Source organism: Copidosoma floridanum, unplaced genomic scaffold (genome assembly GCF_036245765.1).
Source record: "Copidosoma floridanum isolate Cflo_tuat_1 unplaced genomic scaffold, Cflo_Japanese_pri ptg000033l, whole genome shotgun sequence".
NCBI lineage: Eukaryota > Metazoa > Arthropoda > Insecta > Hymenoptera > Encyrtidae > Copidosoma > Copidosoma floridanum.
In genome coordinates this window covers 3,500,158-3,523,299 of record NW_028321910.1, presented here as the reverse complement: position 1 = coordinate 3,523,299, position 23,142 = coordinate 3,500,158, and the positions used below count along the sequence as shown (strand labels likewise).

The 23,142-nt window shown below is 35.3% G+C and overlaps 1 protein-coding gene across 1 annotated transcript in view; it reads left to right on the top strand.

Annotated features, from left to right (window-relative positions):
* Positions 1 to 23,142, top strand: part of LOC149373300 (uncharacterized) — a 1,143,724-nt gene that overhangs the window by 897,487 nt on the left and 223,095 nt on the right. Inside the window, exon 7 of the mRNA XM_089597536.1 lies at positions 21,146 to 21,819. Within this exon, the coding sequence (XP_089453662.1) occupies positions 21,146 to 21,819 (674 nt within the window). The remainder of the gene's footprint in view (positions 1 to 21,145; positions 21,820 to 23,142) is intronic.

The window sequence follows — 23,142 nt, the reverse complement described above, 5'->3', positions numbered from 1 at the left end:
TTACGTGTGCGTGGGGAAGGGGCGGCCCAACCTGCCTGCTCTTCGCGCGCAAAGTGGTAACGTGTGCAGTGTGCATGAACAACTGTGTCTCGTTGTTTACGCACGCTTGTACATTTCCAGTTGAATCCCTTCTTGGAAATAAACAGGTAAACTTACGTAATGACGACTTTATTTTAGATGAAGATGTGATCGACGCGTATATGCGACTTTTCCAACTCGGTGTGGATATTTGCGGAGAAGATCTCGTAAGAGATTTATCTGTGAGATTAGAAGACGGATTAATTCTATTCGCAAATAAGAAAGAATCGATCGCAGCCATCTCAAAGGGTAACTTTAAGCCCTCAGAGTTTGACAAAATATCGCGAACAATTAGAAACTCTGGCGGCGTTGTATCCCTGTCTGCAAAAAGGACTGAAAATTCGCAAGTCCCAAAATTTTTGGACGCGCTTGATTTCTCGCCCGGGTATTCAAAGAAAGCACTGTTTAAAACGACGGAACTGCAAAAGACTGAACTTCTGACTGATAAAAGGACGGACGATGAGAGTTTTGACGAAATGCATTTCGGAAATTATCGTGACAGAGTTCCAAAAGAGAAATCAACGAGTTCAACTATCTCGGGAAAGCCGAAAATAATAAAGAATGAAAACGTTAATTTTAAATACGACAGAGAAAAAGATAAACTGGTCACTCAAAGACAAGTTATCAATAACTACTCAAGACAGGCACTTGATAAAAATGAACTTTTAGTTAGAAGGAGTGCGGCCGCGGAAGAAAGGGACAGCCTGAGACGTCGGATTGGCTGGCTTGAAGAACGGCAGAGGGCGGAGCACCAGAGTGCTGTACAGACCACGACTGAGGCCGTTGCCCGTATAAGGGCCTTAGAAGAGGCAGTGGCGACAATGTCCAGGTTGTCCGAACGACTGGAACAATTTATGACAGCTCAAGAGGTAGGTCAATCAAATTTTGCAGTAGACGCGCTAAACTCTACTGCAATACCTTCACCAAATCAAAATCTCAATAAGTTATGGTCCGAGCATGTAAATCGTAAACACAAAATTGATTCACTCTCGGAAAGAACCCTAAATCGAGTACTGCATGACAGAACGACTGATCTTGATCGGAGTGAAAGGTTCCAACTCGAACTGTTAAACAAGGACTCACCGTCCCGTTATGATTATAAATTAACCCCTAAAACAAAGATAGAATTGTTTCTCGATAAATTATTTTCAGAATTAAAAATTAAAAAACTACTGTACGTCTTGGATGATACCGTTGAGTTTCCCACATTTCTGTCTGCCAAAGAATTAGATGATCACAAAGAAAGGGTACGACATGTTATAATCAATCACATTGATGACTTTTACCATCTAAAGACTGCTCATTATTCCGATCCCAAAGAACTACTAAATAAATTGAAAGAAATCAAAAGAAACGAGTCAAACTTATCGTCAAATGAAATCAGACGAAAACTGTATACTTTTCGGTATTTCCCAAATAAAATGACAGGGTCTGACTTCGTTGATAAATTTGAAGAGCTTCTCAGAAGCTACGAAAATTTACAGGGAAAACAACCCTTGTCAGAAGAAGAAATACGTGACGCATTCTACAATGCCGTCGTGAATAACGTAGCGCAGATTGAAACCCTCGACGCTGTGATTGAAGATGCGCAAGGAAAAAGGATGACTTATGACCGTTTGAAATCTTTCTTTTTAAAGACAGAGTCGAGACGACAGAGGACCGGAGCTGCTGGGGGAACTGCGCCTGCAACAGCGCTACGGGTGCACCAGCCCAACTCAACCCACGATAACGAACGGTGTTATCGGTGCGATGACTACGGGCACCACTCCTATAACTGCCCGGTCGACGCAGGAATGAGAAAGTGCTACTCCTGCGGAAGGCTTCAACGGAACCTCATGGAGCATAAGAAAAATTGCAGGGGTGCCAAATCAGGTGAGAAGAAAAATTTAAATTGGGATTTCAAAAGACGGGAAAACAAAGACGGACAAGGATCTAAAAATTCGACAAATAAAAGGGGAAAAAGGGAGCATGACAGTGAAAAGAACAACCAAAACAAAAGACAGAAAAGGGACAGTGATAAAACTAGTAAAAATGAAAGTAAAACAAAAAGACAGAGTGGAAACACAAATGACAAGAAAGGTAAGACTGTTTTTAAGCAAAGCGACATCGCCTCTTCGCTGTTTTCAAGTTCTGCAAATAAATTAAAGACCGACAACTACAATCTAGTTAAATTCATCGCTGACTCAGGAGCAACCGACCACTTGGTTAACTCTCGGCTAGTATTTAAGAGCTTAAATTGTGATAAAACAAGCAAAATTAAGTGCGCGAATAGTAATCCTCTGGCAGACTTGAAAACGGAGGGAGAAGGCACCATCGTCGGTAAAAATAATAACCATGAGCTGACACTAAATAATGTGATCTGCTCTGAATCCTTGTCGGAAAACTTACTTTCTTTGAGAAAATTTGTGGATTCAGGCCTGGCCATATACCTCGATAATAACAAAATTGATATATTTGACCCGACTTCGAACGAGTCATTCATCACAGGAGTCTATCGACAGCCATACTGGCTTGTTGAATTAAATGTTCACAATAAAGATAAAAACAAATTTCACAGGAAATATGCATATCTAGTGACGAATGGCTCGGGTGAATCTCGGTATAATACACGAAGCAAAGCTATAACAAAAGACAGTGAACAAGACAGAGACTTAAGTAAAAATGTCGAGCAAGAGGAAGCTATTGGAAATCCGTTGGCACTACATCCCATAGGATCTTGCTTTGATAACTCAGTCAATGACCGTAAGCTTCTGAATCCTAATAAAATAAGCGTGTACAATACACCCATTAATGACAGCTATAGAACTCTTGAAAAAACAAGCCCCATCAACGAGGCCATCCTATGGCACGTGAGATTAGGGCATGCTTCCCTCGCTTATCTAAAGGCATTTCAGAAGAAATTTCCAAATTGCAAAGATCTGAAGAAAGTTATATTTGATGACAGTATAGCCAATTGTGATGTATGCTCCAAGGCAAAATTCAACAAACTTCCGGCTAAGACAGTTAGAGTGAGATCCACCGCTCCCCTCCAAATTATTCATTCGGATACCATGGGTCCCATAAGTCCAACTTCATACCCCAAACGCTACAAGTTTGTGTCAGTGTTTGTGGATGATTACTCAAGAATGGCCATGGCATATCCAATGAAAGCTAAAAGTGATACAGGGATTTGCCTGGAAAATTTTGTCCGGAGCGCCAGAAACATCTTGGGGTATGACGCCAAGTTCTGCTATCTTAGGTCTGACCAAGGTACGGAATTCACTGGTGGCCATACCCGAGAGGTCTTAAAGGAACTGGGGGCCGAACTGCAGCTAGCCAGTCCGGATACACCGGAGCACAACGGGACGGCAGAACGATTTAACCAAACAATCGCAAAGAAGACAAGAGTCTACATGTTCGACTCCGGTCTCTCAGAGAACATGTGGGACTTGGCTCTGAGTGCAGCAGTTTATGCTTATAACCGAACACCTCACAGGTCGAATGGAATGGAAATTCCGTTGGTAAAATTTTCGCCGCATAAGAATCTCAATATCGAACAACTGAAACGGTTTGGGTGCTTGGGATACATGAAGATTCAAAGAAATTCCGGCCCGAAGTTCAGTCCGTTAGCTCAACGAATTGTTCTAGTGGGATACACAATCACAGGATTTATCCTGATGAAACCTGAAGACGGAAAATTTTATGAAAGCAAAGATGTGAGATTCAATGAACGACTGGTATACAAAGACAGATACCTGAAAAACGATATAGTGAATTGGGAATTAGTTACAACGACAGTTGATAACGACTGCTGGCTCCTGAAGTTCGACGAAAAGACGGAAGAAAGCACAAAAACGAAGGGAGAAATCGTCAAACGAAAGAGAGGACGACCGCCGAAAACATCTGGTTCAGGAAATACGGAAGAGCTTTTACCAGCGAAACGACAGAAGATAATATATGACACTAGTTTCACAGGACTGCAGGTGCCCCATGATTCAAATAATCAAATCAGATTTGGACAGGAAAATTTTAACGAAGAAGACTGCTCTGTGGATCAAAATCAGGATGAAGTATATCATGCATTGTTAGCAGAAATTTACAAAGATCCAACCAACTACCAAGATGCTCTGAAGAGCAAAAACAGCACAGAATGGCGGAAAGCAATAGAAGAGGAACTGAAGTCGATGAATGACAACTTTGTTTGGAAAATTGTAAATAAACCAATGAGTGATAGCAAAGGCAGAAAACCAAATATAATTGACTCCCGGTGGGTCCTGAAAAGGAAAGAAGACAACTCTGGAAACACAAAATATAGAGCCAGGTTAGTGATCCGTGGATTTAAAGACAGAAACCAATATGATCTGATGGAAACTTATGCTCCAGTCTCAAGACTAGCAGTGATTCGAGTCTTACTGGCAGTCATAAACAAATATAACTTGGAAACACGACAGCTTGATGTAAAGACTGCTTTCTTGAATGGTACATTGAATGATGATATATACATGGAAATACCTGATGGTGTTCCGTGTGCCCAAGAGTTGAGAAAAACCAAAGTGTGCAAGTTGGAAAGATCCCTGTACGGTCTTAAAATTAGTCCCAAACGCTGGTATGAGAGGTTTTCAGAGACTGCTACAAAAATAGGACTCCAGGAACACCCAAGTGAGCCCTGTCTTTTCATATGGAGATGTGAAAGCAAATTTCTATTTTTGATTCTGTATGTGGATGATATGCTGATGGCAAGCAACGATGTCGATAAACTTACAGAAGTGAGTGATAAGCTTAAAGCCGAATTCGAAATGACAGATCTAGGGGAAGCAAATAATTTCCTGGGAATACAAATCGACAGAGACAGAAGAAATCAAATCATTCGTTTAACACAGGACAAATATACGAACAAAATACTGCAGAGGTTTGGTTTCGACAATGCACGACAGTGCAGGACACCTATGGTGACGAGACAAGTCATAAATCAGCAACGAAGAGACAGAGAAGAATCTGGAAACGAAGAAGAGCAAAGTGTGAATAGGCCAGAAGATTTCCCATATCGAGAAGCAGTCGGCAGTTTGCTGTACTTAGCAAACACTGTTCGACCTGATATTTCTTATGCAGTGAACGTATTAAGTAGACATCAGATCAATCCTACAGAAGAAGATAGACAAATGGTCAAGAGAGTTTTCCGTTACCTCAATGGAACTAGAAAGAAAGGACTGACTTTTAAAGGAAGCACAGAAATCATGACGGCTTATTCAGACGCAAGTTTCGCAGACTGCAAAGATTCGCATACGACGAGTGGATACGTCATACAACTATTTGGCGACTCTGTATCTTGGAGAACGCATAAACAAACTTACGTCTCGTTGTCAACCTGCCAAGCTGAATATATAGCTATGAGTGAGGCATGTCAAGAACTCATGGCTCTAAGAAACACCTTAACAGCAGTGCTAAATATCTCACTCTATCCTATGACTGTGTGGTGTGACAATAAAGCAGCCGAAGCCAGCGCCAAGTCTTATGGAGGAACTAAACTCAGACACATGTCATCAGTGCGAGAACATTATGTGAAAGAATGTGCTAAATATGGGTTCATAGAAATCAAGTGGATTGCCTCTAAAGAACAGATTGCCGACATTTTTACTAAAGCTTTACCGATTGAATTGCATGAGAAAATGACTGCAAAATTACTAAATGACTGTTAGAACTACATGACAGTGAATCTCGTTTAATCAAAAGAATCTAATCCTTATGGTTTGAATTCTGTTTTAGGTAACAACAATCAGTGAGCAGACTTCAAAGACCCGAAAAACAGCGAGATTAAGGCTGACCCATTGATACATTTTATTTATTACTTTTATATTACTTATTTCTTATAACCGTTCAGAGATAGGCGCTCCATTAAACTGAAGGAAGTGTTAGAATAAGAGTTTGTATAAAGCGCCATCTCTGCTATTATATATGTACTGTGCATACGCGAGCCCCGATGCTGCGCATCAGGCCAGCCCAGTTGATCGCTAGTCTCTAGCCAGTCAAGACTTAATTGAAAGAACAGTTTGTAAAGACGGTATTACGACAGTTTATATCTAAATAATAATAATTACGATTTCTCTACAAGTGTTTAGTGATTTTCCCCTCTTGTTATCCTTCCTGGCTTATTTCCCGAATCCTGAAGGCCTCGCGCAGTGAATTATAATCTCAACAATAAACTACCAAGAACTTCATTTCAAAGAATGCAAAAACTATAGAAAATAAAGTTCAAATAGGTTTGGATACTAATAATATAATTTATTCTATTGCTCAGTAGCTAAAGCAAAATAGATTAAACTAACTGTTCAGTTCCTACAATAGATTAGGATTTCCTAACGATTTATAATTTATCATTTTATACCAGATTTTCCATGTAGGTGTGTGCCAGGGATATAAATACAGTGGTAAATTCTAGACTTCGTTGTTACTATTATTTTTATTTTTTTATTTTTGCTCTTAATATAACTACTGTTATTTTAATCTATGTATATATAATGTAAAGTGACTTCTTCAGAACTGTTTTGCACGATTCATTTCACTCGTAATGAAAGTTTATATTTACTTTTTCTTAAGATTGCTACATTTAAGTTTCTAAATTTCTTCTACGCAAGTCTTACTATTCGTGCCAAACAGTCCAGACTACGTACCTTTTTTTAACCGTTACTTATATGCTTATGAAAAGTGGACTTAAAATTAATATACTCCTAATGTACTCCTTCTTTCTCTGGACTATAGTTCCTTTACGATTGCCATAATACATCTCTAACAACATTTTCTTATATATTTTACTATTCTTATTAATAAATACATATATATATATATATATATATATATATATATATATATATATATAAGTAGAAACCCGAATTGATATCATGCCTATGCCTATGAACGTAGCATAATAAGTCAAATTCAATTGATTACTGCAATCAACCTATTGAGACGTATACGAGAGAAAACAAACTTTTTCAGAATTTAAGAAACAAAAACGACTCAATTGTTTCTTTATGAACGATCGGGACAGAACTCACTACTTATTGTGTTCAACAAGAAATCTCTCTTTCTTCTTCTTTTTCCTTCTATTCATACTCAAAGAATGTTTTAACAAAAAAGTACAGGTCTCTACGGCAACCACCATCTCTCGATTTCTGTCCACGAGACTAAAATTCACCATTCACTTACCTCGTGCTCTCTCCTTTGTCTTTGCTAGACAAAAAAACAATTGGCTCTGACAAGACTTCTCTCTTTGTATTTGAGACGTTCTCACATCCTTCCTTTCTTGATGAAACGAAAAAAACTTTACATGACAATTCGATAATAAATTTTATGACTACCGTAAAATTAAGTCAGTAACACAACCTTTGAGTCTAAAATAAACTTGAACCTGTTATCCTCATTCATTTATTTTCGTTCAATCATTTATTTGATATTATTGCTGTTTTATATTATATGAAGCTGAGAACTATGAATACAATCCACTTGTATACGTATACAAAAACATTGAAAAACATAAAGTGACAATTTACAATTTTTCACCCATTTTTTTCTCGTCCTAAGCTGTGTAACAGTTCGAGAGTTGCATCCAGTAGGAAAAATTTGACAAGGTTTTTATCGGTGCTGTTAAATTTATTGTAGGATAAACCGTATTTAAGATAAATTTTTGTTTTTACCGAAATCAAATTTTTTGGTTAGATTTGACGTAACGTAGCTGTTTTTCGTTGCTTTTTATAGCCACTGACACTATATCAAATGGATTTCATCAAAAGATTTAGTCTTAAATATCGATTGAAAATCGGGTTTATTTGAATTTCCACCCTGTGTGGTGATCATCGTTCTTGTATCACTAACAAGATAACTAATAACAACTTCACTCGATTACACACGTGTTATCAAAATGATATAGCGTTGCCGACTTTATCTTCTGCTACTCTATATTTTTTATCAAGTCACTTAACCTAAACATTATTCTTTATTTCTGGTGCATCGGCTGTGCCCACGAGTTCGTTGAGAGATTTTCCGAGCTGGTGATTTATAACGTAGCCAGCTCCCTTTGTGAAATCTCTACTTGCGTGTTAAAGACTCGTTATACTCGTCAATTTTGCGCAACACTTTTAGCGGTAATGCTCACATAAATATTCTATCAATGATTACCGCATGGTAAACGTTGATAATAGTCTCCCAAATCATGCTTGTGAATAAATCTATTGGCGTGTACATGATTTATTATCCTTGTCACTTTTTGCCAAGACATACAGCGGTGTTGCTTACAAAAATTGTTTTATCAAAGTTTACCGCGTGGTAAACTTAGATAATAGGCTGCCGATTCAAGCTTGTAAGGAAATTCCCTTGCGTTTTTATAATTTTTTGTACTAAACATTGTTTTGCCAACTACATTGATGGGTGTTGTTTATAATAAAAAAAAATATTTTATTATAGTTTACCGTGTGGTAAACTTAGATAATGATCTGCCGAATCGAGCTTGTGAACAAATCTACTTGCGTCTGCATAATTTCTTGTTCCTATCATTTTTTTCTCAAAACATAGCTTACCGCGTGGTAAACTTCGATAATGGTCAGCTGATTAAAGCCTGTGAAGAATTATTCTTACAAGTTTATGAACTCTTATGTTGGTAATTTATTTGCGCAAGACTTTTAGAAGAGTTGCTCACCATAAATATTTTATCATAGTTTACCACGTGTTAAACTTAGATAATAGGCTGCCGATTTGAGCTCGTGAGGAAATTCACTTGCGTTTTTATAATTTTTTTTCCTGGACATTTCTTTGTTAAATACATTGATGGGTGTTGTTTATAATAAAAAAAAAAAAATATTTCAGTATAGTTTACCGTGTGGTAAACATAGATAATGATCTGCTGAATCGAGCTTTTAAATAGATCTACTTGCGTCTGCATAATTTCTTGTCCCTATCATTTTTTTCTCAAAACATACAGCGGTGTTGCTTATAATAATTGCTTTATCAAAGTTTACCGCGTGGTAAACTAAGATAATAGGCTACTGATTCGAGCTTGTAAGAAAATTTCCTTGCGATTTTATAATTTTTTGTAGTAGACATTCTTTTGACAAATTCATTGATGGGTGTTGTTTATAATAAAAAAAAAAAAATATTTTATCATAGTTTACCGTGTGGTTAACATAGATAATGATCTGCCGAATCGAGCTTTTAAATAAATCTACTGGCGTCTGCATAATTTCTTATTCCTATCATTTTTTCCTTAAAACATATAGCGGTGTTGCTTACAAAAATTGCTTCATCAAAGTTTACTGCGTGGTAAACTTAGATAATAGTCAGCTGATTAAAGCCTGTGAAGAATAATTCTCGCGGGCTTATGAACTCTTATGTTGGTTATTTTCTTGCGCAAGACTTTTAGATGAGTTATTCACCATGAATTTTTTATCATAGTTTACCGCGTGGTAAGATTAGATAATGGTCTGTCGAATCAAGCCTGTAAATAAATTTACTTGCGTGCTTATGATTTCTTATCCAAGTCATATTTTTTTCCAAGAACATGCTGCAGTGTTGCTCACAAAAATTGTTTTAACAAAGTTTACCGCGTGGTAAACTTGAATAATAGGCTGCCGATTCAAGCTTGTGAGGAAATTCCCTTGCAATTTTATAATTTTTTATCCTTGACATACTTTCGCCAAATACATTGATGGGTGTTGTTTATGATAAAAAAAAATATTTATGGTGAGTAACTCATCTAAAAGTCTTGAACAAAAAAATAACTAACATAAAAGTTTATGATTACGCGAGAGTAATTCTTCACAGGCTTTCATCAGCTGACTATTATCCAAGTTTACCACGCGGTAAACTTTGATTAAGCAATTTTTGTAAGCAACACCGCTGTACGTTTTGAGGAAAAAATAATAGGAATAAGAAATTATGCAGACTCAAGTAGATTCATTTACAAGCTTGATTCGGCAGATCATTATCTAAGTTTACCTCACGGTAAACTATGATATAATATTTTTTTTTTTTTTATTATAAACAACACCCATCAATGAATTTGGCAGAAGAATGTCTACTACAAAAAATTATAAAAACGCAAGGGAATTTCCTTAAAAGCTCAAATCAGTAGCCTATTATCTAAGTTTACCACGCGATTAACTTTGATAAAGCAATTTTTATAAGCAACACCGCTGTATGTTTTGAGAAAAAAATGATAGGGACAAGAAATTATGCATACGCAAGTAGATCTATTTAAAAGCTCGATTCAGCAGATCATTATCTAAGTTTACCACACGGTAAACTATGATAAACATTTTTTTTTTTTCATTATTAACAACACTAATCAATGTATTTGGCATAAAAATTTTAAGGAAAAAAAAAATTATAAAAACACAAGTGAATTTCCTCACAAGCTCGAATCGGCAGCCTATTGTCTAAGTTTATTACGTGGTAAACTATGATGAAATATTTATGGTGAGCAACTCTTTTAAAAGTCTTGCGCAAATGAATTACCAACATAAGAGTTCATAAACACGCGAGAATAATTCTTCACAGGCTTTAATTAGCTGACCATTATCTAAGTTTACCACGCAGTAAACTATGTTTTGAGAAAAAAATGATAGGAACAAGAAATTATGCAGACTCAAGTAGATTTGTTTACAAGCTCGATTCGGCAGATCATTATCTAAGTTTACCACACGGTAAACTATGATGAAATATTTTCTTTTTGTTATTATAAACAACACCCATTAATGTATTCGGAAAAGAATGTCTAGTACAAAAAATTATAAAAACGCAAGGGAATTTCCTTACAAGCTCGAATCGGCAGCCTATTATCTAAGTTTACTACGCGGTAAACTTTGATAAAACAATTTTTTTAAGCAACGCCGCTGTATGTCTTGGGAAAAAGTGACAAGGATAATAAATCATGTACACGCCAATAGATTTATTCACAAGCATGATTTGGGAGACTATTATCAACGTTTACCATGCGGTTATCATTGATAAAATATCTATGTGAGCATTACTGCTAAAAGTGTTGCGCCAAATTGACGAGTATAAGGAGTCTTTAACACGCAAGTGGAGATTTCACAAAGGGAGCTGGCTACGTTATAAATTACCAGCTCGAAAAATCTCTCAACGAACTCATGGGCATAGCCGATGCACCGGAAATAAAAAATAATGTTTAGGTTAAGTGACTTGATAAAAAATATAGAGTAGCAGAAGATAAAGTCGGCAACGCTATATCATATTGATAACACGTGTGTAATCGAGTGAAGTTGTCATTAGTTATCTTGTTAGTGATCCAAGAAGGATAATCACTACACAGGGTGGAAATTCAAATAAACTCAATTTTCAATCAATATTTGAGACTAAATCTATTGATGAAATCCATTTTATATAGTGTCAGTGGCTATAAAAAGCAACGCAAAACAGCTACATTACGTCAAATCTAACCAAAAAATTTGATTTCAGTAAAAACAAAAATTTATCATGAATACGGTTTATCCTACAATAAATTTAACAGCAGTAATAAAAACCTTGTCAAATTTTACCTACTAGATGCAACTCTCGAACCGTTACACAGCTTAGGACGAGAAAAAAATGGGTGAAAAGTTGTAAATTGTTACTTATACTACCTGTAAGGCACGAACAATATAACAACCCAAAATAGTATTTGCACTGTACAATATCTGTTGAGATACAGACTCAAGAACCTACATAAGTGCTATGTGTACGTAACTCACATGATAACATTGACATTTAGATGTTCTTATATTTCTAACACGATTAACGTCAAGTGACTAAAAGCTTATCCATCTGACCTAAAACTTAAATTGAAAAATTTTAAATACAATTGTCCAGGACGTTAATAATCTTTGAACTCTAAATGGCATGTACACTTTTACATAGGTGAGAATCACTTGATTACTTACTGCTATTACATATAATTGTGAGACTATGTAATTTAACAAGCCTATGTGAATCTTAAATGGTTGTAACCAAAAGAAGAATTAGAAATGGCAAAACTAATTTTTAAAAATTGTTATTGCGTATTATATAAAAAAATTATCTTTAAGTCTATGAATAGTTCGTGACAATGCAAGGGCATCACCTGCTGCTGGAGCCCTGAGCATGTCGAGCGGGATAACTTGGGATATTCGCAATATTCACTCTGAGTACACTAAATTTATCTGAAGATGGTATGTGTTCTTATCGCTTAGAGAGTCAGCTGTATGTCACACGACAAACCCGAGAGCAATATTAATATGATCCATTTCGCCTACTTGTTCTTAAAGGCATGGACTTAGTCCTATCTCAGAACGTGGTGAAAATAAGGAATATTTTCTTATATAGCATTAAATGAAAATTAGTCAGTTTAATCATTAACCTAATATAAGGAATAAGTCAAGTGATTCTTTACTGATCCTTGTACGTTAACTATATATATATATATATATATATATATATATATATATATATATATATATATATATACATTATATTATAGATGAAAACACGTCCTCTTTCTCTGCTGCTTGGTCTGACGAACTATAAGCCACACTAAGTCTAGGTCAAATTTTATGAAAGTAGTAACTGATTATTGCTTGGCTATTAAGATAGCGAATGATATCACAATGAAACCAGATATTCTTAAGTGTCATTATTTTCTACAAAAAGTATCTTTATTTCTGATTTGAAGATTAATATTATTAAAGGGTTTCTCTATCTCTTACATCTACGAAACCCCTTGTAGTAACAAATGTAATAGATTAAACTTTGTAAGAAAAAACTTTAAAGTAAAGCCAAACCCAAGCATCAAAGGGCTGGACAAACTCTTCGATGGTCACTGAAAATACTATATTACGCCTCCTCGACCAGATAAGATATCGGTGATCTCACTTTCTTGACGGTCGCTACAAACTAACTTATTCATTTTAAGTATAGAGTAGTATTCCTGAGCTATATATGCATATGTAAAAATCCATATACCATATCCTGGTCCTTCTTAAAGTGAAAACATATATGATAGGGCCACGTAACTAGGAAAAGTTCTATTACTATGATGGACCAACGTCGAATGTTGCTGTCCTAGTACAAAAGAGGTTACACCTTTAGACCAAGCCCTGACAAGTATCATAAGCGGTAGTCAGACTTTTTGCTCTTTGAAGTTTAAAATGCAGCATCAAGAAAAAAAAATTCTGCAAGAAGTAAGCATGCATTATTTGCCTTTATAACGTTCAACATATTCTTTATTAATTATTAATGTACCTTTACTTGATATTTATCCTTCTATACTTACAGTCTGCTATAGAAAGTAAGACATAGCATGTTGTGTCTACTTGATGAAAACATTAAATGAGGTGTGAGTTTATCAAGGCCCAATTTTGGAGTGCTAAATCTCTAATCTGATTGCCATGAGGATTTAGCTAGTTAGGCTGAAAATAAATAAGTTTTCTAGACAGGAGGCATCGCCAAACCAACCCATTATTAAAAAAAAATGGTGCAAGATGCCATTATTTTCACCTCTTTGGAACTGTCTGCTTCCTGTAAGTAGAGAGTCTTCAACAGGGCTGTAAAGATGTTATACTTGGCATGTGTCTTTGACCGTAGCTATTATATATATATATATATATATATATATATATATAGCCCCAACTCACGTACACTGTGTTCTTTTTACTGGTTGTGGCCTCTCATCTCCTGATAGGGCTTGGTCGTGATATCAGATACCATTCTATGGTTACATAATTATAATTAGACTCTTGACCTCAGCTCACGACCGGAATATGTCAAATTGTTTGACTCTTGGTCATTGCGTATGTCCAGGATCAGTTACAAGTTTTTGACTATGTCCGTGGCTCAAGTCTAGGCTCAGTCATTTTAATTAAGACTTTCGTCCACGGCTCAGGGCCATGGCTTAGTCACAGCTTCTTTACCTCCGTTCAAGGTCTGAGACCAAGAAGCAGTCATGGCATTTCGAACTATTGTCCCAGGCGAAAGATCAACTGGGCATCTTTGCCCTTGCAAGATGCAAGGCCAGGAAGCAGTCTTTGGCACATAAATTAGGTATCGTATTTGTTATTTTATGGGAGATCCCTGGATTGAAGCAGTTACATCAATGGCATGTAAACCTAATTAAAACAGACATGAACAGAAAAAAGGTTAAGAGGCTCCTTACCCTTGTACAGGTGCTGTGCACTGTTTGCTTGTGTTAACTCATCTCCCAGGATAATGAGATGTCAACTTTCAGCTTTTCTAATTACCTAAATTCTTGATAATAATAAGAATAACGGTATATTTATGTATTGTTAGTAGGGCCAAGCATTTCAACACGTACCACCATCAGGCGCTAAAAATGAAATGAAGAGGCAGCTAGCGAGGAGCACAAGGGAGGTCATCCACGCGCGTTTTTCAAATTTTTGCTTTAACAGCAAGATGAGCTCTCAACTGTGGCTTCATCTGGTGGTTGGAAAGGGTTACTGCATAGTAAACATCCTTGAACAAGTCAATAAAGTATAAAAAATTGATACCAAACATCAGCTAAGTGATCTAAGTAAATTGTATTCGAAAAAAAAAGTATTTGTAATTTGTTTTACTGGAAAAATACGTTTAGTAAGGCCATCCGTATGCTTTAAACACTGATGACACAACTAAAAAGAACAACTAAAGATCACGAGCTAAACCCTGAACGACCTACAAATGACACTGAAATGGAACGGTTATGACCATACGTAAAACGAGTCCAGTCATAACAGTTAATTTATTGAATATCAAAATATTTTTTAAAACAACACACAATTAACGATAAATTATATATTTTAACGACAATTTCCTCACCTTCGTAGAAAATATCCTTTTACAGAAGGTATATTTGTATTTTAAACTGTGTGTTATAGAATTTCATTGCAGTATAACTTTTATACTTAAGTACCTCAGAACACCTACTACCCACTAGCTTTCTTTTAAGGGTAGTTTCTATTGATGTTGGGATCTAATTTTTCATTATTGCTAAAAAAATTTGTTGCTTTTTGAACTTGCATAATCCCTGTTGACCTCCTCACTTAGTGATGCTGGTAACACGTATTACAAGTTCTTTTAAAATATGAAATATAATTAGTTTTTTTATGAGCTAGTAGCAAATAATTTTAGTGCAAAAAACCAGGTGTGGGCTCGGGACCCCCAGCAGAAGTAAAACTGTCAACTTAAATATTATGAAATTTGGTATGACAGAAACTGAGAAAACAAGATGACACCTTATTTGAATAGGTCTTTAAGAATCTGATATTGAAATAATCAAAATTTTATTATTACGTTTTCAAGCACGCGCATGCATGAAATACATATTCTTACGTTACATACGATTTGTGAATTTTAAGTACTTCCATGTTTGCTATGATATAAATGTTAAGATATGTACAAATTGTTTTCGTGCATTTGATATGACTTTACACTTGTACAATCGATTCTTGTTTAAATCATTTTATCTAACAAATAAAATTACTTTTTAATTTTTAGCTACCATAAATGTCAAACAATCGACTCTATCTGATTGAGATTCAGGAAAAAAATATTTATATAGCTATTTTCTTGCTTTTAAAGGTAAGATTGGCGTATTATATATATTTACTTCTTTATTCACGTTTTTTTACATACATGTATACGTATAAACATGTATGTGATGACCAAGACGTGTAACACGTATATGTATATGTGTATGAAATACATAGGTATACCTTGCCTCTTGTATCGGTACGGCTGTTATATCTCTTCTTTCCTCTTTTCTCCATACCTATACTTCAGCTTGAGCAAGCGAATTGGCTTAGTGTTAACTTAGAAACATGTATACTCACATAGCTATAATATACATTTATATATACAGGTATAGTATCAGCCTGAGTGGGTAGGAGCATGCAGTGTACATGCGAGAGAAAGTGGGATGGAACGGTAGACAGTAGAGTGGGGTGCTCTGTGAAAAAGAGAGATGGAGTGGGAGGAAATGTTTAAGAGGGGAAATTAAGGAGAGGGCTAGAGCCGCAGCATGGGTGGCTATGTTTTTTCCTAACACATTTTCCCTCACGCAGCTATTCATGGCCCAATGTTAGAATTTCAACCTTAATAATAAAAAGGGTGAAATAAAAGAGAAAAATTGCATAATTAAGTTCATAATATTTTTGTACAAAACGAAATATGTATCTTCATCGATACTTTACCATTACTTCGAACTTCCATTTCTTTTCACTGTTATTTATATGTTGTTTTTCGTAGAATAAAAGAATTAATATTTCGCTTAACTTTTAAAATTTCTTAATATGTTATTAATCATTCAAAAAAAAACTAAGAAAAACAAATACAGGATAAAAACTATTTTTAAGTTTTTCATGATAGTCATGCTTTTACTTCAGTTAATTATGTTAGTTTTTTTTAAATAACCATGTTTGAAGCAATTTTTTGACAATATTTCTTTAGTTTCTGATACTTCTTATTTGTTATCGTCTGTATTATTAATTTTCAAGCTTGTTATGTTTTAAAACCTATCATTTGTATGACTTTCATAGTATGCAAGGGGAAAGCATGTTACTTAAAAAAAATTTAGTCATTTGTATGACTATTGAAGGTTTTAATAAGAGTAATAAGTTAATACTATTTCGTTTTTAGATAAGAAATTATAGCAAAAAGGTATTGTTTATGTTTATAGGACATATACAGTAAAACCTTTAAAAATTTTTCTGCTGAGAAAATATTCAGAAATCTTATAGCTTTCTAAAACCATTCAGTTACAAACTACATACAATCGTTGAATATTTGATCCTTTAAATAATAAATATTGTCAGTTAATCGAATTTTGTAGTATGTTTGTTTTTTATTACTATTTAAGTTCCTTAAAAATTACCTTAGAATTTTTTAAAACTTATTTTATAGTTCACTTTCTCATACTGTTTGGATAGAAACATTTTTTTCAAAGCAGTATTATTTTAACTGTACGTGATATATTAGTTTTAATTTTAACTACACAATGCACAAAAAAAACTCAACAACTTTGTCTTTATTATGAAACTATATTGAGTTATTTATATATACTTTTTGTCCCAAAGCGCAGTTTTTTTAATAATGAAATGAAAATATCTTATACTTTAAAAGCTATTATGAATACTTCTCAGTTCTTTTTCAAATAACATAGTATCTTAGTTAAGTAATACGTAGTTTAACTTTACGCTGACTTTTTGTGATATTTGTAACACTGCTTTTTGACCTGAAACGAAAAGAGGCACCGATGCAGCATTAGCAAAATTCAAACACGTTTGTTACCGTTGTCCCTCTCACCTCTTGGATTTCTGCTCCTGAAAAACGGGGATTGGCGTGGGAGTTTTCCCGTTCTGCGGGAAGAACTGATAATTAATGCACAAACAAGTACCTTGCACTTTTTGTTTTATTTAAAACACTTAACACTAATACATAGTCCTCACAATACACCATATAACGTTTCACTTCGTCCTCTGGACGGTGCTGCAGTGACTCCGCCTCACACTACGCGAGCCATGAGCGCACGTTCACCACGTCCAGCACGTCCTGGACAAGGAGGGGCTCCTGCTCGTCTTAGACCCACACCACTATGCACACACTCACACTTCGTCCTCAATCTCACACACTACTATACTGTCTCTCTCTCTGCTCGGCGATGTCTCTCTCTCTCTCTCTCTCTCTCTCTCTCTCTCTCTCAACTCTTCCATCTATCCTTACACACGAAAAAACGCGTGAACAATGGCGACTCTCCCAAGCATGCACCTCGCGGTCTCTCGTACACCTCGTCTCTTCAACCCAAGCTCTCTTCTCTCTCTATCAAACACTGTCTACACTACACTTTTTCTCTTTCTCTCTCTAGCCTCACCTCCTGGTCCAACGTCCGTGAGTCTAACCCAGCACGATGTCATCTGGCGTCCTCGAGCAGGTCGTTCTTCCTGTGGCTTTACCCTTTCTCTTCTCTCTCTCTCTCTCTCTCTTACCCTCTTCGTCTACCCTCAGCGGCCGTAGTCCTCAATCTGGACACCTCGTTGTCCTGGGAGAACACAGCAGCTTTTAAACTCGCTCACACACTACTCTCTTTTCTTTCAACACTCTACGCACCTTCTCGAAAACTCTCTCAACACTCTACGCACCTTCACCAAAACTTTTTAAAATCTCTCTCTTTCTCTCTCTCAATTCTCGCTACGAAACCCCGTAAAATCACCGAAGCTCTCGCTGCTCGCGCTTAAGCGTACAGCTCGAGGCTCTACTCCAGACTAACTCACGATCTCTCGCTCGAAGAATGGCCACCGCCGCTTCTACTGCCACGTATCTTCTCTCGCAGTCACTCTCAACAGAGCAGCTGCTGTGTGTCCTAGTATTTGCCTTCAAATTCTTCTTGTCCTTTTCCGCTGGCGCTGCTGTGTCTCTGCATCTCAGCTGGTCTTCCGTTGGCGTCCTCTTCTCCTCCTCTCAGTGTATATACAGCTCCCGAAAAACAAACAAATTCGGAAAAGCTTGGACTTTCTGCTTTTTGTATACTCGTTGCATTAGTGAGAGCATTTTGAAACATGGAGGCTGTTTTACCTCGTTACATATTATATTCAATTAGAATATTTCTTTTCAATTTTGAATTTACACGATCGATTTTTTTTACCCTGTTCATATAAAGCTTGCTTTATGATTTTTTTTTGTAGCTCTTTGTGTGTTATGCCCTGTATTTGTCTTAAGCCAGAGGAAACATCAAATATTATTTTTGAACTGTCAAACTTTTTTTTTTTTTTATTTATTTATTTATTCAACATGACAGCTTTAAAGAAACCCTTTGTAAAGAAAATAATTATAAAATTTGGTTCCACGCCCTTTCACTTTATACGCATTACGTATTTTTTTACGAATACTTGCGTCTTTCACTTAATTCTACAGTATGAACACGACATAATACCTTAAATGGTTTGCATTTTGTAAAATTATTAGCATAAGTACTTGAACGGAGCACTTAAGGTTTTCAATAAGATTTTTAAGACAAGAATTTTTCCTTTAGTATCAGCAGTAAATAAGCCTTTTACATGAAATATAATATTTCTTGTAATAAAGTCTTCAAAGAAGTGAAAATTTGCTACACACCTACTCGTATCACACTGTGCTTTGGAGTGCCATAAAACGCTCGTTTTTCATAGTTCTGAAATACAGTATGTCTCAAAGTAAAGTGCTTTTTGTATTATATTGAAAATGCCTATTTTCATTCCACTTATTAACACGCACGTAAAACTGTTACATGCAGGAAAACACAAGAGTATTTTATGTATGCAGTTCCAGATAGGAGGAAAGAAACTTTGATTACAACAATCACTGTCTGCATAGATAAAGGGTGCAGTATTATATCCAACATCTAATTTTGAGTATAAAAATACCTTCTATGAAATAACATTGTGTACGAAGTTGGTGCAATTATCGTGGAAATGAGTATACCTACGTCGATAAGGTGTGATTTCAATTAATATTTAATGAGTAAAAAATTATAAACAAAACATTATGACACAATGCAATAAAAATAATATTTAAGCTGGCCAGTCCAATACTATGCACTTTGATTGAATCTTCCAGAGACTTTATAACAACAATTTACTGCCTGTGCTGATTATATCTGTAACGTCATGCTCACATCTATCACTTACGATCCCACACTTATTTCTCGTCCATATTTAACACCCATAGTATTATTGTACATAAGAAATAAAGGAAAACCGTAGTACAGTATAGTCTCTTTTGATCGGGTAGTATTACATGCCAGTAAATGTTCCTTCAGGATGTTTATCGCACATAGGTTTTTTTGACAGATAATATTCAAACGACAAACATATATTGAAATAGCATAAAAAATACTCACGAACATTCCAGCTCGTTTGACTGTACCATGATTTTAAACATGATACATTTAAAAAAATAGATATTTAACATGTTACCATATGAAAAAATTACATTGAAACGCATTTACATGATTTAAAGAAATCTCCTAATTTTTGGAATACAAAAAATTACATTTAGAAAAACCTATCGAATTTTTAAATAGACCAACAAATAAAATTTTCAATAAATTTAGAAAGAGGGGATGAAGTAAACATGAAAGCATGTATATAAGTACATCTACGTAAGAAAAAGAATTGCTAGCTTTATTGTACACATTAGCGTTTCTGTCATTTCTCTTAGCTGCTCCCCACAAACTATACGAAGAATGTCCTGAAGTCAAAAAACCACTTCAATTACGGATAAAAAAATTTTTAAAAAGTAAAATGGAATAAAAATTAATTATTGTATTCGTACAGTACAAATGTATAATTCATAATTTTTGAAAATTTTAAAACGATATTAAAGAATTGTATGAAAAATTGTTTATTTATTATAAAAGTAAAAAAAAAATACGTTGGAATAAATATTTATTAATAAATTGGACAGGTGTTCTGCTAAAATGTACTAATTGCCAATTAAAAAAAAAATTATTTCATGTAGTAAATTGCTTATTTTATAACTAAATTGCTAGTTTATAACTAAATTAAATAAATAAATGTACATTAAATAAAAATTTTAATGAAAAATTAGTTACAAGCTGTTAGATAACGTGAAGTAATTGATTTTCCCCTTTTGGGCCTGCTCATAGCAGAGTAGGTTGGGACTATAGCTAGAAAGTAATAGGTTGGGGGTTTAAATCTCTTTGGAAACTGTTTTTTTTCTTTTTTTTTCCTTATACATTTGGTCAAAAGAAAAACAGACAAAATTCGTAAAATTTGAAATGTGTGGCATGGTGATGTAATGTGGCATCATGTGGTGTAGAGAAAACTGGAAGTACGTCATGAGGGGCGAGGTGAAGAGGGAGAATCAAGCAAAATCCACCTTTGTTACACTTTTTCTCAAGGTCAAAATCTGAAATCATTGAAATTACTATTATTTGAATACAATTTGAAATCTCGTCAAGTTACCATCGTGAAAAAAAAAAAATTTTATGATAATGAGCACACAATGTACTTTGAAATTTATAAGTTTCCATAATAATTGAATTCAAGAACTACATTTTGTATGGTTTTTCTTATTACAGACGCCGAGAAAATTTGATCGATGGTAAAGGTAAAAGATTTAACTCGACAAGTTCATCCACAGATGAGGGATGCTGCGGTACAGAGGGTGATTTTGAGAAGATGCTTTTAGAGGAGACCAAACTCAGTGAAGCTCAAACTAAGCTTGAGAAACACAGGCTAGGCCTTAACGATGACATAAGTCAGCGCATTGGTAGCCAGATAGTGAACCGTAAGCTGAGTAACTTTCAGCACCAGCACTTTAAAGAATCAAATTCTCTGATACTTGAGCCCCCTGGGCCTGTTATCTGCTCAGGTGGTTCTATCGTTTCTGTAAATGCAGTGCACCATAAGCATCTGCATACCGACAATGTAAGTCAACGCAATGAGAACGGATCAAACAACCAAAACAACATTTTCTGCACCAACAGGGGCATTAACGCCAACTCCCTCTCAGAGTTCTTGGAGTCAAGATTTGACTCTGGGTATCCAACTGACTACTCAACCACCATAAGCTCTTTTACAAGCAGTCTGTCCTCCTGTACGCCACTACCACCGAAAAGTCAATCGCTTGTTGCTAGCAGGATATCTGGAACCTCTGTTCAGGGTAGACGTGCATGTGATAGTGGGCCCAGGCTGCTGTTTACTCAGTGTCAGAGAGACAAAAATAGGTCTGTTAAGCAGAGGAACATCCAAGGTTTGTATTGGTGTACGTGCGTTGTAGCTGAATGATTATTATTTTAAGGCGTATACGCCGTCTATGACTGTTAAAAGAAATTACTAATACAGTAGTTTAAACTTTATATGATAGTCGTTATAAGTGTCGTAGGGTTATGGACTGCAACATTATGCAATATTATAGTATTAACTTGTTATTACAGTAGGACTTTACTTAGAAATAATATATAAATGATCTCTTACGTTGGTATGCCTAGTCCAACCTCTATCGAATTAATCAAGTACGTTTTCACGCTATGTTAAAAAAAAATGTTCAGCTGATTCAAGTGAGACTTTTTTTTTAAGCATTTTAAGCTGTCACGACATTTGGTACTCTACCACTTGAGCTGCCAAAAATTTGTCTATTTACTCACACTATCTGTTCTCATAGATTTTATTATTGGTTTTCAAGCTCTTTTTTATCCATAGCTAGGATTTAATACTTCAACAAGATATAATGGGGAAATAATTTTGTTCTTTTAAGAAAATTAGATATTAGAAGTTTTGTGTGACCTCATCACTGGTATAATGAGCAATGCTTGTGATGCGTACGTATCATTAAGTTTATACGGTCATATATAGATAGAGATACTTTTTTAAGCCCTTTCAAACCATGATGTTCTTTTATAATGATAAGTAACTTTTGAATTGAATAAACGAAGAATACTCCGCACAAAGTGCGGGGTCCTTAAAAAATTATAAAATTAAAGAAATTTCAAGCTATTCACCAGTATGAAAAAAAAAATTTTCCTTGGGTGTTGATCAAACACACGATTTCCTGTTTTCTTGACAGTTGCTCTACTGCTAAAGCTACAAAAAAGGGGGGGGGTCCAAAATAACGACAGTTCACTTTAATTTTGTAGTAAAGCTATAAGTATTTATTCCAGTGACGTGCATTTCGATGACAGTGATAGCTTAGTGCAACCACTGTGCATTATTTTGTTAACCAATTGTAAGGCAGTTCACTTTGACTTTTTATTTATACTGCTCCGTGATTAGCTCTCAAAATAATGGATAGTTGTTGCACTAAATTATCGCTATCGTCGAAATACACATCGCTGGAATAAACATTCGTAGTTTCACTATAAAATAGAACTGAACTGTCATTATTTCAGATCCCTCCTCCACCAATGAGTTGTGAACTCACAAATACCATAGGTATTAATAGATTTTATTCTTAATTTTTTAGCTGTTTCTCAACTGTATGCGGTACTGAATATTCCACAAGGTTGAAAAAAAAAAAATTTTCTGATTGTAAAGAAATAAGATATTAGAAGTTTTGAGTAACTTTGTAAATGGTTTA